General features: G+C 44.6%; 1 protein-coding gene across 3 annotated transcripts; it reads right to left on the bottom strand.

Annotated features, from left to right (window-relative positions):
* Nucleotides 1-143: 143 nt before the first annotated feature.
* Nucleotides 144-8,538, bottom strand: LOC129368338 (prolyl 4-hydroxylase subunit alpha-1-like). Of its 3 annotated transcripts, XM_055043270.1 has the most exons (16): nt 8,126-8,538; nt 7,296-7,382; nt 7,125-7,221; nt 6,826-6,977; nt 6,170-6,307; nt 5,828-6,082; nt 5,532-5,719; nt 5,273-5,449; nt 4,958-5,028; nt 4,546-4,611; nt 3,225-3,324; nt 3,056-3,109; nt 1,613-1,678; nt 1,454-1,522; nt 1,278-1,374; nt 144-796 (listed from the first exon to the last, which is right to left on the bottom strand). In XM_055043270.1, exons 2-16 carry the CDS (start codon nt 7,378-7,380, stop codon nt 726-728), a joined length of 1,686 nt encoding a protein of 561 aa, XP_054899245.1. In that variant the 5' UTR covers nt 7,381-7,382; nt 8,126-8,538; the 3' UTR covers nt 144-725. The 3 variants fall into 3 exon arrangements, with proteins under 3 accessions (XP_054899245.1, XP_054899244.1, XP_054899243.1); XM_055043269.1 differs by lacking the exon at nt 4,958-5,028 and having other exon boundaries at nt 4,546-4,616; XM_055043268.1 differs by lacking the exon at nt 4,546-4,611.
* Nucleotides 8,539-16,639: the final 8,101 nt, after the last annotated feature.

Consider the following 16,639-nt stretch of genomic DNA (forward strand, 5'->3'; position numbering starts at 1 on the left):
GATAGAAGGTGCCCTTGGAAATTCCAAATGTCTTCTTATTTATCCCAATGGAGCTGACAGATAGTTGGACCTTTAATTCTGGCATTAAAGGTTCAGTGTGTCTTAATTACTGACATCTGGTGGTCAAGGTGAGAATAGCACCCATCTCTAACATTGACCACCTGCTATCAGGGAAGTTGAATGAGTTCCCACACTAATTTCCATGATAATATTCTTAGGTTAATTACAACCCTTAATACAACTTTAACTAGCGTTAGCAGTGCCCTGTGAAATAAAAACCAAAACATTCAGCAACTTGATTCATTTAACAAAGCATGCTGTGACAAAAATTTTTGAATTGGCTAACTTAATTTTAACACATTTGGATTGGACTGGATTGATTTGTTGACATGTTTTGGATCTGGTTCAAATGACATCAGTTGTGAATGGGAGTTGTATAAATACAACCTCCATCGTCACTTTCGGCTCGCTTCTCATGCTCTGGCTGCCTTCAAACCCGCAGCTAAGCCCGACAGACAGGACAGCGCTCTGCGTTCTTTGTCCCAGACACACCTGAGGACCAGCTGAAACCTGAACATGCAATAAGGCCGCAGTTCCCTGATCTATTCACACACATAAACACACACTCACACACTGGATAAAGTGAAAAGCATCAGATCTGAGGAGTTGCGTTCTGCTTCTCTGGAGGGAGCAGAAGGACAGGACGAGGAGGAGATAAATGAGCGTCAGTCGTTCCAGCGAAGACCGCAGCGCCTCCTGAACTCCTGACCCCGTTCGTGCATCCATTTGTTGGAAACTGCAGGAGAAAGTTTGTCTGAGCGTGTGGAAGTTTATTCAGACAGACATCATTCTGCTAATGTCGAAAAAAATACAGTTCTGCAATTGCTCCATTTCCATTTTGCAGAAACCCAATTAAAATCACACGTGAATAAATTAATTTGCGCTACAAGTCATTAAAAAAAGCATGCCGCGCCATTATCCCCCTCCCACTTCCTGTCATCTTCTTTGTCTGTTCCGCCAGTGGTAATATCCAGTTGTTAAACAGATGGCTCATGATGTGAAAATAGTGTTTCAATTGCAGTTTTACCAAAGAACCAACTAATTGTACTTCAAACATTATTTAATGAGAAACGTTTTTTTCGAAAAGGCATGTAAAAAACCACTACTGTATTTATTTGGAAAAAAAAAAATTATTTTCGGAATTCCAATTTGAGCAATTATATGGACAACTGAAACGTAGGAAAAAAAAAAGTTCTCGGAGATGAGGCAGAACTCACCCCACTTGTTTCCCAGCAGCACCGGGCAGGCGGCGTGTCGGGTCCTGTAGTCGCCCTCTCCACTGGGATACAGGTTGAACCAAAACACAGCAGAGCCCTGCAGCGGCATGGTCACACAACCCGAAGGTCAAGGAGAAGAAATGCACGGTTAACCAGCAGGTGGCGTGTCAACTCACCTTTTTTGGTTGAACAGCAGCACCGATGTCGGTGAAGACAGTGGCGCCCCCTGCCTGCACGTCGCTCATCTGCAGCAGGAAGGAGGAAGACGGTCAGCTGAGAGTCTGAGGACTAAAACAGAAAGGAGGGCTTCATGGAAAACCGAGCAGAGGACTGACGTAGAGCAGCCAGGTGGCGATCCGGTTCCCGGTTCCCAACTCCTCAAACGCGTCCGGCTCATCTTTCTGCAACACAGACAGGGAACGTTCACACGGACGGATCTCTACTGGTCAGTGACCTGCAGCCAAACAGGTGGGAAAAAGTCTATGTCTCTTAATGGTAACGTCGAGCTCCTGCAAGCAACAACCTGGGAGCTTCTGTTCAGACCAGCGGTCGCGTTAACGGAATATTTTCCATATTTGACCGGTTATTTATTTAAACGATAGGAAAATCTGAAGCTCGTCGGTCATTTTGACAGGTTCTAATTCACACCCCTGACTGGTGCACATGTGCAGCAGACATTATAGTCTTTATGCAGAGTTAATCCTAGACGCAACGAAAATCAATCAATAAGTAAATCCTTTCTGAATACCATCTCATGGACACTGAACTAAATGCTCTTTCTGACCGGGAGCTGACAGCGCGTTGAAGAGTTATGGACCGGACACTTTGGAGCGTCTGGGTCCGGAAGCGGATTCCAAACCTTTGGTAGAAATGGCGCGTTTGAATCAATTATATACAGAACAGAGAAAACTAAAGAGAATGCAATGTTGAGCTCATCCATTTATAGTCTAAACAGAGAAGCCGGCAGTTTATCTTGAGGAAATAAAGGCGCAGAAATTAATTGGACTGTAACATGCGCAGTGCGCTGCGCAACTAATGCGGACATCAGAGATCCAACAGAAAAACAAAACACATCCATTTGGATTAAAGTGTAAATGGCGCACAGTGTACCCAATGTTATGTTTTAAATGTGTTGTAATAATAATAATAATAACGATCGTTATTAAAATGGGGGCAAAAGGAACACTAAGAATGCATTCAAGCACTGTCTAAATAAAATAGAAAGAAAAAAATGAAATACAGCGATTCAATTGTATTACTTACTAAAATACAAAAGTAAAAGTACGTTGAAAACATTTAATTAATGGTTCATACAAATAGAAAAAAACTACAAAAATAATAAATGATTGTGTGTTTTTGCAATTGTATTATAATTATATCCAATAATACCGTTGCTGATATTGAAGTAAATATGCCAATTTAAAGACAAAAAACAAAAACTAAATGAAATTAAATTGTGGTGCATTAAAAAAAAAAAAAAGATAAACAAGGATTACATCAGTTTTTAATTTTTGAAATTTGTATTATTATTGTTTTAAATGATGATAAGAAGAAAACTTAAAAACCTCTCATTGTATTTATTTTCCACAATTCAACTTGAAACTCTGGAAAGTTGGCAAGATTTTGGAAAGAGAAAGTTTTAATAATAATAATTATAATAGATCCTGCAGACAAACAAAAACTGATCATTAAATAATTTCTGATTCTCCAGTTGTCAATGTTTAACTTCCAGCCGCTGTGAAAGAGACCCTAAGAGGACAGAGTTCACGCTTATTTACCCGTCCAAAGTCGAAATGAGGTTCATACTGCCCTCCTACGCCGTAGTTGGCCACCTGCAAGAAACACACAACATGGCTGTTTATGTCCCAGTGAAGTTCTGAAAGCAGCCCTGAATCAACCCTGAACGGATGATTCAGGTGTTGGTAGATCCAACAGGCGAGCCGCTACCTGCAGGTCCTCGGCCGTGCTGACGTCCAGGCCTGTGATGTCCTCGATCTTCCGGTTGATTTTATCCACGACGGGATGCTCGTACGCTCCGAGCCAGGCGCTAACAGACAGAAGACACGGAGACGGAGAGAGGTGAGTGTGGACGGAGGCCACAGAGACACACAGCAGAGCATCGGGACGGTGATGAGGAGATAACGGCAAGCGGAGGCGTTAGCGGGGAAGGGACGGACGTGGATTAAATGTGGGACGGCAGCTGCGGTTGGAGCCGAAGAGTCACACATTTCAAACGTCTGTTCATGTACAGACCGTCGGTCGGGCGTTACATTATGACCATCTGTCAGTGAGGGTGAGGGGGTGCTCTGATACACAGATTTGATAGACTTATCAGATCCAAATCTGATAAGTTCAGACAAATTAAATGAGGACATCATGGTTATAAGGAGGAAAGAGAAAAGTGAGGAAAGTGTTGACTGACAGAATCAGTACAGACTAGCCAACAAATCAATTCTATCTATTAATTAAATGTTTTGTTTTATACACTGATTTTTGGAATATCTGGGGGGTTTTCTCTCTCCCCCGATAGTACAGAGTGATGTTAACCAGCCTAGGGCGTCCATCTTGTTTGACAAGTGTGTTTTTAAAGATTCTATTTATTTGGACTTTGAACTCAGGTGAACTCTGTGATGGAATAGTAAAGCCAGGTTAGGATTTTTTTTATATATATTTTGATTACGAGAATAAAATTTATGAGGAACGTTGAGCATCTTCTTTAGCACTGGTTGTAGAAATAAGGAAATACTTTACCTTTTAACACATCGGCATCAAATTATCGTCTCTTTCGAAGAAAATCTCACACAGCCTGAGGTGGTCATGGTTGATAACTTGAAGATTTTTTCCACTCAAAATTTTTCTGGTAAAATTGTATATTTACTCTAAGATTACGACTGTATTCTGTTAATTTAGTAGCCAAGCCCTGATACTACGTCATTCAATAGAGGGGGTGACTCCAGTTCAAGCCGATATTTTCTGTTTATAATTTCTTTTTTCAGAAAAGAAAGCAGGGAGGAAAAAAACCCAATAAAAATTGGATCTGGTTGAAAAAAAAAAAAAAAAAAAAAAACTAAATAAAACTCGCCAAGCCACACTGAAAAACAAAATCTTCAGAGAAGTCCACGAGGAGTTGGGTGAGGTGGTCATAATGTTCTGGCTGCTCAGTGCGGAGGGGTAAGTATGTGTTAACAGAGAAGAACGACGTTTGGATCAGCACCTCCTCCTGGTCTCTCTAGAACCCAGCGCTTCCCCAGCCTCTGGTTCTTCTTACCTCTTAGAGACTCTGTAATGAGCTGTGGTCAAGGTGCCTGTCTGAGGGTCATGCACCGTGGCCCGTCTGAGCTGATCCGGCCATCGGGTTGCATCATCACAGAGATGAAGGCAGAGGAAAAAGACGGCGACAGAGACAAGGACAGAGACAGGAAGAGGCAGATCACTACCCGCCGCTCGGCTTCGTTCTTGGCAGGAGCTACACTCTAACCTAGCGGGAAGCACTCGAAACGCCAGCACCAGCTAGAAACGACAAACATCCACTCCCAAATGTGGATTTCTTTTTTTTTTTGTTTGGGATACTCTGACTGGGGGTCATAGTGAGAGGAACCTTCTGAGTTTTGAGCTCCTACTAGGACATCAGCCAGGACAGCAGGAGGGGAGGCGAGACAAGAGAGAAGGACGTCCGTTACCTCTTACTGATGCGGTAGTGGGCCGTTTCCAGGACGCCGGTGGTGGGGTTGGAGATGGTGGCTCGACGGAGCTGTGAAGCCAACCGGCCCAGAGTTACAGGGAGAAATAGACCCACTCCCTGCTTCTCTGAGTAATCTGCCTGTAAAAACCTGCTTGTCTGTCTGGTATTTGTTTTGGGTTTTTTTTACCCAACAAGGAGCTTCAGTATTCATAATCCTTGATTTTTGTTTTTTACATTCTGTAAACCTGGAATGAGTTTGGATTCAGGTTGGAGTAAACAGGCGGGCGGTGTAAATCGGTAAACATCTTCTCACCCTGGGTTTGGCCAGCTCCTTCACCTTCTCCATGTCTCTGTCCGACACAATGTCGTGGTAACGGACGATGTGAGGGCTGTCCCACTCGTCTTCCTGCTTCAGCGGTCCTATTACGAACCTGGGGTGCCGGCCGTTGTCATAGTAGCGACAGAAGAGGCGGCTGTGTCTGCGGGGAGTCTGACGGGAGGAAGGGAGAAAGTGAAAGGAATCCTCGCCATCGAAACGAAGGACAGCTTCGGTTGAGCTTCGGTCGGCTCACCATCTGGATGCCTTCGCCCCGACACAGCTTCTCGTACTGCTTCCTCTCCGGCAGGTAGTCGTCACTGCGACCTAAGTTCTTCTTCCGCATCCTCTGCTCCTCGTTGCCGACGACCTCCAGCTTCTTCTGTTTGGACAGCTGATACTCAAAGTACTTGAGGTTTCCATTGGCCCGTTGGTGTGACGGGTCTAATGGGACAGAACCAGAATTCTTGAGGAAAAAGTGCAGATTTCATCTCTGATGAATTTATCCGCGTTAGTAACCTGAAAGGTCACAGCAGTTCTGGTGCTACCAACCCAGTTCTAGAAGTTTCTTGGTGAAGTCAAGCGCTCTCTCCAGCTCCCCCTGCTGGTAGACGGAGTAGCTCAGGTAGTCCAGGATGGCGATGGCGTCCACACTGCTGGACTCCTCCCCCTGCTCCAGCTGCTTTAAGGCCTGGGCCATCCACAGCTCCGTGTGGTAATAATCCACGTCGGAGTACGCCACCTTTCCCAGGTCGTAGCAGTCTTCCACGGTCAGGACGCTGCTCGTCGCGGCCACCGATGACGAGCCTGAGAGACAGGAAACCGGGGAGCCACCGTCGACACAAAGCTGCCGACGAGTCACCGGTTTTGAGATGTGACCCGAAATTAGCTGACCTGGCAGCCGTCCGCTGGAGATGGTCTCCGTGTCCAGCTCGTAGGTGTCCTGGAGCCTCATCAGAGCTTTTGCCGCTCCGGTCTGGTCGTCGTCGTTGGGGAAGTGTTGCCTCTGGATGGTGAGGTTGGAGACAAACGCTGGAAGGAAAAGAGAAAAGTAGCAACTGAAAACATTTTTGCATTTAACATAAAAAAAAAACTAACTGTAAATATTTTCAACCCAGAACTCACCAAGTGGCAGAGTTTTAGCTTCACAAATTCAGTTTCAGTAAAATAATCTCCTATTAAACATGTTTTACTATCCAGTTATTAATTTGATAATCCCCAAAGATAATCAACAGCTCAACCGTATGCTGTATTGGTGTTAAGTCAAGCAGAACGGGCTGAGCTATAAATGGAATACGTTGCTGCACTACAATATATAGTAGAAAATAAAATGTTTATTTTCCTATTTAAAACAGAAACTGAATCATTTATTTGCATTTTTACTATTCAAAAAGAAAGGTCTAATTGACTGAAGGACAAATTTGCCAATTTTTCTCTTTATTTGATTAATCATCAACGTAATCCAAAGGATAATCGATTACTAAACGTTTGCAAGAAAATAATGTGTTTAATTCAAAGGAAGAGAAAAGTGTGTGTGCGTGCATGTTCACCATCCGACACGTCAGTCAGCACCAGGCCCTCTAGCTCCACCCACTCCGTGTTGAGCCTCTTTATCAATTTGAAGGCGTTCACCGGGTGACCCAGGAAACCCTCGGGATCCTGAGAACCGGCAGTCGCGAGCACGTCCAGCCTGTCCGCCCACCTGAAGTCACACACACGCACGCACGCACGCAAGCGAATGAGACGTATGGAGTCGTGGTTTTCCCAGAATGCCTAACGTCACATTCCAACAACGCCAGAGGTTAAAAAACAAGAACTGTGAGTCGTACGTCTCGGACAGAAACCTCACCGTTTGATTCGCTGCAGTTTGTCCTCCTCCGCTCTGATGTAATCCTTCAGCGAAGACACCAGATCCCGCTCCACCAACAGAAGGTCTGTCATGTGACCTGGGGGGAAAAACAAAACGAAAAAACACAGTTAACATGAGGAGAAAGACAGTTTTGAGGAAGGAGGAACTCACCAATGGAAGTGAAGAAGTCACTGTGAGCCGAGACGGAGGTGAAGAGGAGCAGGAGGATCGTGCAGCAGAGACAGAGCTTCGCCATGTCTGCAGATGATGCACAGAAACTAGTCAGAACTAACTCAGGGTGGGGAGCCGGATCCAGATTCTGCCACAGGATCAGGGTTCGGCGAAAGGTGACAAACTACATCCAGAATAACTGAAACAAAAAGTCTGTCTGGTAACTTTGACAAACCAGTACAGAAAGTTTACTGAAGACTTTTTGGAAGTTTTAAATAAACTTTTCAAATTCAAGTCTTTAAAGTCTTGCAAAACCCCATAAGGAATATGTCAGTTGTAATTCACATACTGGATACAGTTTTTCCTTTCACTTAACTTTCCATGATTATGCTTGTATACAGATTTTTCTCCCTCTGTTGCAGCATGCCCAATATGAAAATCTCAGTGACTGTCTGCTGGACAAATGCCAAGTAATCAGTCTTGTCAATGATTATGCAGACCGTGAAATATTTTAAGTAATTTTTATTGTTCTGATGTAAAATCCATTTTTTTAAACAAAAAAATAATATTTTGTTAGCTTTAAGCCACAATCATCACAATATTTGGAAATTAACCCTCGAAATCCTTATCAGTTTCTGGGGATAAATAATTATATTACTATTTAATAGACCCAAAACAAATAAAACCATCAACTGGACAAGTTTTATTTTTTAACTTATGTTCACTTTCTCTGTCTGAGCTTGCAGGATAAACAGTTCTTGGGTTCTGGTTTCACTTCCAGTATTATTTGGACCTCACTTGAACCTCACTCACCTGTCCAGAATTCTCACCTGAACAGGAAGTTTGAGAAACTGCACATCTAAACGGGAGTAAAGCGCCTGGTGTTTCTGAGCGGGAAGAAGGTTCTGGATTCTGAAACAGTTGGTCCAGCTCCGGTACCAAACGCTGTTCAGAACCGGTTCGAAGCCGCCCGGCTCGGCTCCGTGGCACGGCTAACTCGTGCTGTCTGGACCGAGACTCGGAAAACGCAGAGCGAAGGAAACTAACTAAATCCCAGAGATTTTTTTTTTCCCAGGACGTCCAGCTGACTGGAAACGAGCCTCCTCCTGTTCTTCCTTTCCAGACGACGGTAAAGCCAGTGTTCTACCGCCACCTGGTGGGCCGGAGCCGCCTCCGCTCCTTCCTCTGGGAATCCCCAGCTGTTCCTGCCTCCAAGACAAACTGATTATTTTTATGAAACTTTAGACACAGCGGGTTGCTTCTTGCTTTCACTATCCGGGTAGAAATATTTAGATTATGTTACATCATTTTTATCAGAACAACGCGGCAGAACCGGGGGTACTCTGCAAAATAAAAAATGTTCAGATAGATTTAGAAAACATTTTTCACATCTTTTCAAGGTTTAAATGTAATCACTGCAGTTTTTAAGTAACTATTTTCTGTTCTAATTTGTATCATGTTCCCCCTGCCCCTCGTTTGACCCGAGCCTGCAAAAGAAATGCAGTTGTGAGCACAATGAAAAGTGGGGGTAAAATATTGTTCTTTTTACTTAATTATTTAGCCTTTTTTCTTTTGCATTAGTTTTTCACATGGAATTCCAATAAAATACATTGCCTGATCACTTTTATGAACAATGCATTGAATTGAGTTGCCAGGTTAAAACATTTAGAACTTTAAAACAAAACAAAACAAAAAAAATTAAAGCTGCAAGCAGCCTCGAACGGCCCTCGCAGCCAAGCGCCGCTCCGGCCTATTGCCACCGCGGGGTACTAGCAACCGTCGCCTCACGTCAGCCACCACAGAAGCTCTCACGCAGTTTTCAGCTCCTCCGCCCGCATCGCGGAAGCTGTTGCTCAGTTTCCATCAACGCTGGCCACGTGCTAACACAGAAGTTGTTGCGCAGTTTCCGCGCCCGTCCACCAGGCGGTACGCACTGATGCGTTCGGAGGCGCTCCTTGACGATGCAAAAATGTGGTGCAGATTCATTGGTTTAGCGAGGAAATATAGCTGGCGGATTAATGTAGGACGCGCAGTGGAGCCAAAAATATATTTCAATGCTGTTGTTCTCTTTAGAGGTCAACAAAGGTCATACGTATCCAATTTGGCGTCAGTCGGAAGATCCACGTGTCATTTACAGCCGATCATATGCACATGGCGAAGTACTACAGTTCGTCATTTTTCATCATTTTCAGCTGTGTTTCTAAAGCACTCTATTTCATTGTTGGAGTAATTCTTACTCAGAGTGTCGAATTACTGAAATGGTTTAAGAAGTAAGAAAACGCTACATTTACTGCATGATTTAATTCAACAAAAATTATCTGAGACATTTCTATCCTTTTAGAAATTTCATGGCAACGCTCTCACAAAGTTTTCACGCCCATCCGCCCGTGGATCTGTCATTGGTGGAGGAACACTGACACCTACTGGCGAAAAACTGATATTGTTCTTCATCCTGTTTATCTGCTGTTTCATTTGTGGAGCAATACTGACCCCAAGTGGCGAATTACTGAAATGGTTTATAAACGCCAAAAATGGGATCAAAATCTGAACTTCAATCTAAAATGGCCGACTTCCTCTGGGGTTTAGACCGTCGCTCCAAGAGACTTTTTTGTAAGTCCTGACATGGTACACACGTGTACAAAGTTTCGTAGTTGTAGGTTAAAGCATGGCTTGGGGCTGATCATTTAAAATTTTCTAGGGGGCGCTATAGAGAAATTAGGCCACACCCTACAAATATTGTGATGGATTCCTGTCGGGGAGTGGATGAAGATCCATCCTTGTGAGTTTGGAGCAGCTGCGCCCAAAAATGTGGAATTGAGAGCCAACGTATGGCTATGGCGTTACGGGTCACTTCGCCACGCCGCCACGCCCAGCTGCTCCATCGAAGCTGGTCGGGGTTGGAATCCTCAACACACCAACATGTCTTCTGTGTCTGGGCACAGTTTCATGTTGATGAGGTCAAAGGGGTCAGATAGCGACCGTTCAGAGTAAAACATGACACTTCCTTTTCTCAGGGGGCGTGGCCTAAGTGATGTCATCATTCGACCATAGGGTATTGTAGGACACTCGATGATGATCAATCACAGAAACTCTGGTGCCTCTGTGAGTTTCTGTGTAGGAGATATAGCAGTTTATTTTTTATGGGGAGTAGGTGAACTTTGACCCCTGCTGACCCCCCTTCAGCATACTCAAAAACTCACCGTTTTGATAACTTTAGATGGGACATGCCTTATGAACAGACTGACGGAGTTTGAAGCCGATCAATCGAAATCCCTAGGAGGAGTTTGATCAAATACGAAGCTGTAAACGGCAAAAATGGGTCAAAATCCAAACTTCAATCCAAAATGGCTGACTTCCTGTGGGTTTAGACAATGGCTCCAAGAGACTTTTTTGTAAGTCCTGACAAGGTACACATGTGTACAACGTTTCGTAATTGTAGGTTAAAGCATGGCTTGGGGCTGATCATTTAAAGTGTTCTAGGGGGCGCTATAGAGAAATTAGGCCACAACCACCAAATATTGTGATGGATTCCTGTCGGGGAGTGGAGGAGGATCCATCTTTGTGAAATTGGAGCAGCAGGGCCCAAAAATGTGGAATTGAGAGCCAAACGTATGGCGATGGCGTTACAGGTCACTTCGCCACGCCGCCACGCCCACCTATTCCATCGAAGCTGGTCGGGGTTGGAATCCTCAATACACCAACATGTTTTCTGTGTCTGGGCACAGTTTCATGTTGATGAGGTCAAAGGGGTCAGATAGCGACAGTTCACAGTAAAACATGACACTTCCTGTTCTCAGGGGGCGTGGCCTAAGTGATGTCATCATTCGACCATAGGGTATTGTAGGGCAGCCGATGATGATCAATCACAGTAACTTTGGTGCCTCTGTGAGTTTCTGTGTAGGAGATATAGCAGTTTATTTTTTTACGGCGAGTAGGTGAACTTTGACCCCTGCTAACCCCCCTTCAGCATATTCAAAAACTCACCGTTTTGATAACTTTAGATGGGACATGCCTTATGAACAGACTGACCGAGTTTGAAGCCGGTCAATGGAAATCCCTAGGAGGAGTTCGATCAAATACGGAGGCTGTAAACGGCAAAAATGGGCTCAAAATTGGACCTTCAATTCAAAATGGCCGACTTCCTGTGATACTTGCACTATGACATTAATTGTAAATTTTGAGCATCTTGGGAGCTCTACAAGTGTACCAAATTTCATGTCTCTACGATGAAGTAAGTGAATAGCAAAGGGTCCTTTGAAAATTTCTAGGTGGCGCTATTGAGCCATTTCTTGTGGAATTTTTGCGACGACTTTAAAATACGTAAATTTGAAACAGGCTTAAGGCCTCCGCCAAGTTTGGTGAGTTTTTGAATATGATAAAGCCCCCAAAAAGCCAATTCATTTGGAGGGAGAATCGTAATAATAATTAAAGCTGCAAGCAGCCTCGAACGGCCCTCGCAGCAAAGCGCCGCTCCGGCCTATTGTCCACCGCGGGGTACGAGCAACCGTCGCCTCACGCCAGCCACCACAGAAGCTCTCACGCAGTTTTCAGCACCTCCGGCCGCACTGCGGAAGCTGTTGCTCAGTTTCCATCAACGCTGGCCACGTGCTAAGACAGAAGTTGTTGCGCAGTTTCCGCGCCTGTCCACCAGGCGGTACGCACTGATGCGTTCGGAGTCGCTCCTTGACGATGCAAAAAATGTGGTGCAGATTCATTGGTTTAGCGAGGAAATATAGCTGGCGGATTAATGTAGGACGCGCAGTGGAGTCAAAATATATTTCAATGCTGTTGTTCTTTTTAGAGGTCAACAAAGGTCATACGTATCCAATTTGGCGTCAGTCGGATGATCCACGTGTCATTTACAGCCGATTGTATGCACATGGCGAAGTACTACAGTTCGTCATTTTTCATCATTTTCAGCTGTGTTTCTAAAGCACTCTATTTCATTGTTGGAGTAATACTTACTCAGAGTGGCGAATTACTGAAATGGTTGGAAGAAGTAAGAAAATGCTACATTTACTGCATGATTTAATTCAAAAAATTATCTGAGACATTTCTATCCTTTTAGAAATTTAATGGCAACGCTCTCACAAAGTTTTCACGCCCATCCGCCCGTGGATCTGTTTGTCATTGGTGGAGGAACACTGACACCTACTGGCGAAATACTGATATTGTTCTTCATCCTGTTTATCTGCTGTTTCATTTGTGGAGCAATACTGACCCCAAGTGGCGAATTACTGAAATGGTTTATAAACGGCAAAAATGGGATGAAAATCTGAACTTCAATCAAAAATGGCCGACTTCCTCTGGAGTTTAGATCATGGCTCCAAGAGACTTTTTTGTAAGTCCTGACATGGTACACACGTGTACAAAGTTTCGTAATTGTAGGTTAAAGCATGGCTTGGGGCTGATCATTTAAAATTTTCTAGGGGGCGCTGTAGAGAAATTAGGCCACACCCTACAAATATTGTGATGGATTCCTGTCGGGGAGTGGATGAAGATCCATCCTTGTGAGTTTGGAGCAGCTGCACCCAAAAATGTGGAATTGAGAGCCAAACGTATGGCGATGGCGTTACAGGTCACTTCGCCACGCCGCCACGCCCAGCTGCTCCATCGAAGCTGGTCGGGGTTGGAATCCTCAACACACCAACATGTCTTCTGTGTCTGGGCACAGTTTCATGTTGATGAGGTCAAAGGGGTCAGATAGCGACCATTCAGAGTAAAACATGACACTTCCTTTTCTCAGGGGGCGTGGCCTAAGTGATGTCATCATTCGACCATAGGGTATTGTAGGACACCCGATGATGATCAATCACAGAAAATTTGGTGCCTCTGTGAGTTTCTGTGTAGGAAATATAGCAGTTTATGTTTTTATGGCGTGTAGGTGAACTTTGACCCCTGCTAACCCCCCTTCAGCATTCTCAAAAACTCACCGTTTTGATAACTTTAGATGGGACATGCCTTATGAACAGACTGACCGAGTTTCAAGCCGATCAATCGAAATCCCTAGGAGGAGTTCGATCAAATACGAAGGCTGTAAATGGCAAAAATGGGGTCAAAATTTGAACTTCAATCTAAAATGGCCGACTTCCTGTGGGGTTTAGACCATGGCTCCAAGAGACTTTTTTGTAAGTCCTGACATGGTACACATGTGTACAACGTTTCGTAATTGTAGGTTAAAGCATGGCTTGGGGCTGATCATTTAAAGTTTTCTAGGGGGCGCTATAGAGAAATTAGGCCACGCCCACCAAATATTGTGATGGATTCCTGTCGGGGAGTGGATGAGGATCCATCCTTGTGAGTTTGGAGCAGTTGGGCCCGAAAATGTGGAATTGAGAGCCAAACGTATGGCGATGGCGTTACAGGTCACTTCGCCACGCCGCCACGCCCACCTGCTCCATTGAAGCTGGTCGGCTTGGAATCCTCAATACACCAACATGTCTTCTGTGTCTGGGCACAGTTTCATGTTGATGAGGTCAAAGGGGTCAGATAGCGACCATCCACAGTAAAACATGACACTTCCTGTTCTCATGGGGCGTGGCCTAAGTGATGTCATCATTCGACCATAGGGTATTGTAGGAGACCCGATAATGATCAATCACAGAAACTTTGGTGCCTCTGTGAGTTTCTGTGTAGGAGATATAGCAGTTTATTTTTTTATGGCGAGTAGGTGAACTTTGACCCCTGCTAACCCCCCTTCAGCATACTCAAAACTCACCGTTTTGATAACTTTAGATGGGACATGCCTTATGAACAGACTGACCGAGTTTGAAGCCGATCAATCGAAATCCCTAGGAGGAGTTCGATCAAATACGAAGGCTGTAAACGGCAAAAATGGCCCCAAAATTGGACCTTCAATCCAAAATGGCTGACTTCCTGTGATACTTGCACTATGACATTAATTGTAAATTTTGAGCATCTTGGGGAGCTCTACAAGTGTACCAAATTTCATGTCTCTAGGATAAAGTAAGTGAATAGCAAAGGGTCCTTTGAAAATTTGTAGGTGGCGCTATTGAGCCATTTTTTATGGGATTTTTGCAATGACCTTAAATACAAAATTTTGAAACTCCCTTTACGCGTCCGCCAAGTTTGGTGAGTTTTTTGAAAATGATAAAGCCCCAAAAAGGCCCCTCTTTAGGGGGGCAGAATAATAATAATAATAATTAAAGCTGCAAGCAGCCTCGAACGGCCCTCGCAGCCAAGCGCCGCTCCGGCCTATTGCCGCCACCGCGGGGTACTAGCAACCGGCGCCTCACGCCAGCCACCACAGAAGCTCTCACGCAGTTTTCAGCTCTTCCGCCCGCACCGCGGAAGCTGTTGCTCAGTTTCCATCAACGCTGGCCACGTGCTAAGACAGAAGTTGTTGCGCAGTTTCCGCGCCCGTCCACCAGGCGGTACGCACTGATGCGTTCGGAGGCGCTCCTTGACGATGCAAAAAATGTGTTGCAGATTCATTGGTTTAGCGAGGAAATATAGCTGGCGGATTAATGTAGGACGCGCAGTGAGTGGAGTCAAAATATATCTCAATGCTGTTGTTCTTTTTAGAGGTCAACAAAGGTCATACTTATCCAATTTGGCGTCAGTCGGATGATCCACGTGTCATTTACAGCCGATCGTATGCACATGGCGAAGTACTACAGTTCGTCATTTTTCATCATTTTCAGCTGTGTTTCTAAAGCACTCTATTTCATTGTTGGAGTAATACTTACTCAGAGTGGCGAATTACTGAAATGGTTTGGAAGAAGTAAGAAAACGCTACATTTACTGCATGATTTAATTCCACAAAAATTATCTGAGACATTTCTATCCTTTTAGAAATTTCATGGCAACGCTCTCACAAAGTTTTCGCGCCCATCCGCCCGTGGATCTGTTTGTCATTGGTGGAGGAACACTGACACCTACTGGCAAAATACTGATATTGTTCTTCATCCTGTTTATCTGCTGTTTCATTTGTGGAGCAATACTGACCCCAAGTGGCAAATTACTGAAATGGTTTATAAACGCCAAAAATGGGATCAAAATCTGAACTTCAATCTAAAATGGCCGACTTCCTCTGGGGTTTAGACCATGGCTCCAAGAGACTTTTTTGTAAGTCCTGACATGGTACACATGTGTACAAAGTTTCGTAATTGTAGGTTAAAGCATGGCTTGGGGCTTATCTTTAAAATTTTCTAGGGGGCGCTATAGAGAAATTAGGCCACACCCTACAAATATTGTGATGGATTCCTGTCGGGGAGTTGATGAAGATCCATCCTTGTGAGTTTGGAGAAGCTGCGCCCAAAAATGTGGAATTGAGAGCCAAACGTATGGCGATGGCGTTACAGGTCACTTCGCCACGCCGCCACGCCAGCTGCTCCATCGAAGCTGGTCGGGGTTGGAATCCTCAACACACCAACATGTCTTCTGTGTCTGGGCACAGTTTCATGTTGATGAGGTCAAAGGTGTCAGATAGCGACCATTCAAAGTAAAACATGACACTTCATTTTCTCAGGGGGCGTGCCTAAGTGATGTCATCATTCGACCATAGGGTATTGTAGGACACCCGATGATGATCAATCACAGAAACTTTGGTGCCTCTGTGAGTTTCTGTGTAGGAGATATAGCAGTTTATTTTTTTACGGCGAGTAGGTGAACTTTGACCCCTGCTAACCCCCCTTCAGCATTCTCAAAAACTCACCGTTTTGATAACTTCAGATGGGACATGCCTTATGAGCAGACTGACCGAGTTTTAAGCCGATCAATCGAAATCCCTAGGAGGAGTTCGATCAAATACAGAGGCTTTAAACGGCAAAAATGGAGTCAAAATCTGAACTTCAATCTAAAATGGCCGACTTCCTGTGGGGTTTAGACCATGGCTCCAAGAGACTTTTTTGTAAGTCCTGACATGGTACACACGTGTACAAAGTTTCGTAATTGTAGGTTAAAGCATGGCTTGGGGCTGATCATTTAAAATTTTCTAGGGGGCGCTATAGATAAATTAGGCCACACCCTACAAATATTGTGATGGATTCCTGTCGGGGAGTGGATGATAATCCATCCTTGTGAGTTTGGAGCAGCTGTGGCCAAAAATGTGGAATTGAGAGCCAAACGTATGGCGATGGCGTTACAGGTCACTTCGCCACGCCGCCACGCCCAGCTGCTCAATCGAAGCTGGTCGGGTTGTAATCGTCAACACACCAACATGTCTTCTGTGTCTGGGCACAGTTTTCATGTTGATGAGGTCAAAGGGGTCAGATAGCGACCGTCCACAGTAAAACATTACACTTCCTGTTCTCATGGGGCGTGGCCTACGTGATGTCATCCTTCGACCATAGGGTATTGTGTAGACCCGATGATGATCAATC

The sequence above is a fragment of the Poeciliopsis prolifica genome, unplaced genomic scaffold (genome assembly GCF_027474105.1).
Source record: "Poeciliopsis prolifica strain line A6 unplaced genomic scaffold, Auburn_PproV2 SCAFFOLD018, whole genome shotgun sequence".
NCBI lineage: Eukaryota > Metazoa > Chordata > Actinopteri > Cyprinodontiformes > Poeciliidae > Poeciliopsis > Poeciliopsis prolifica.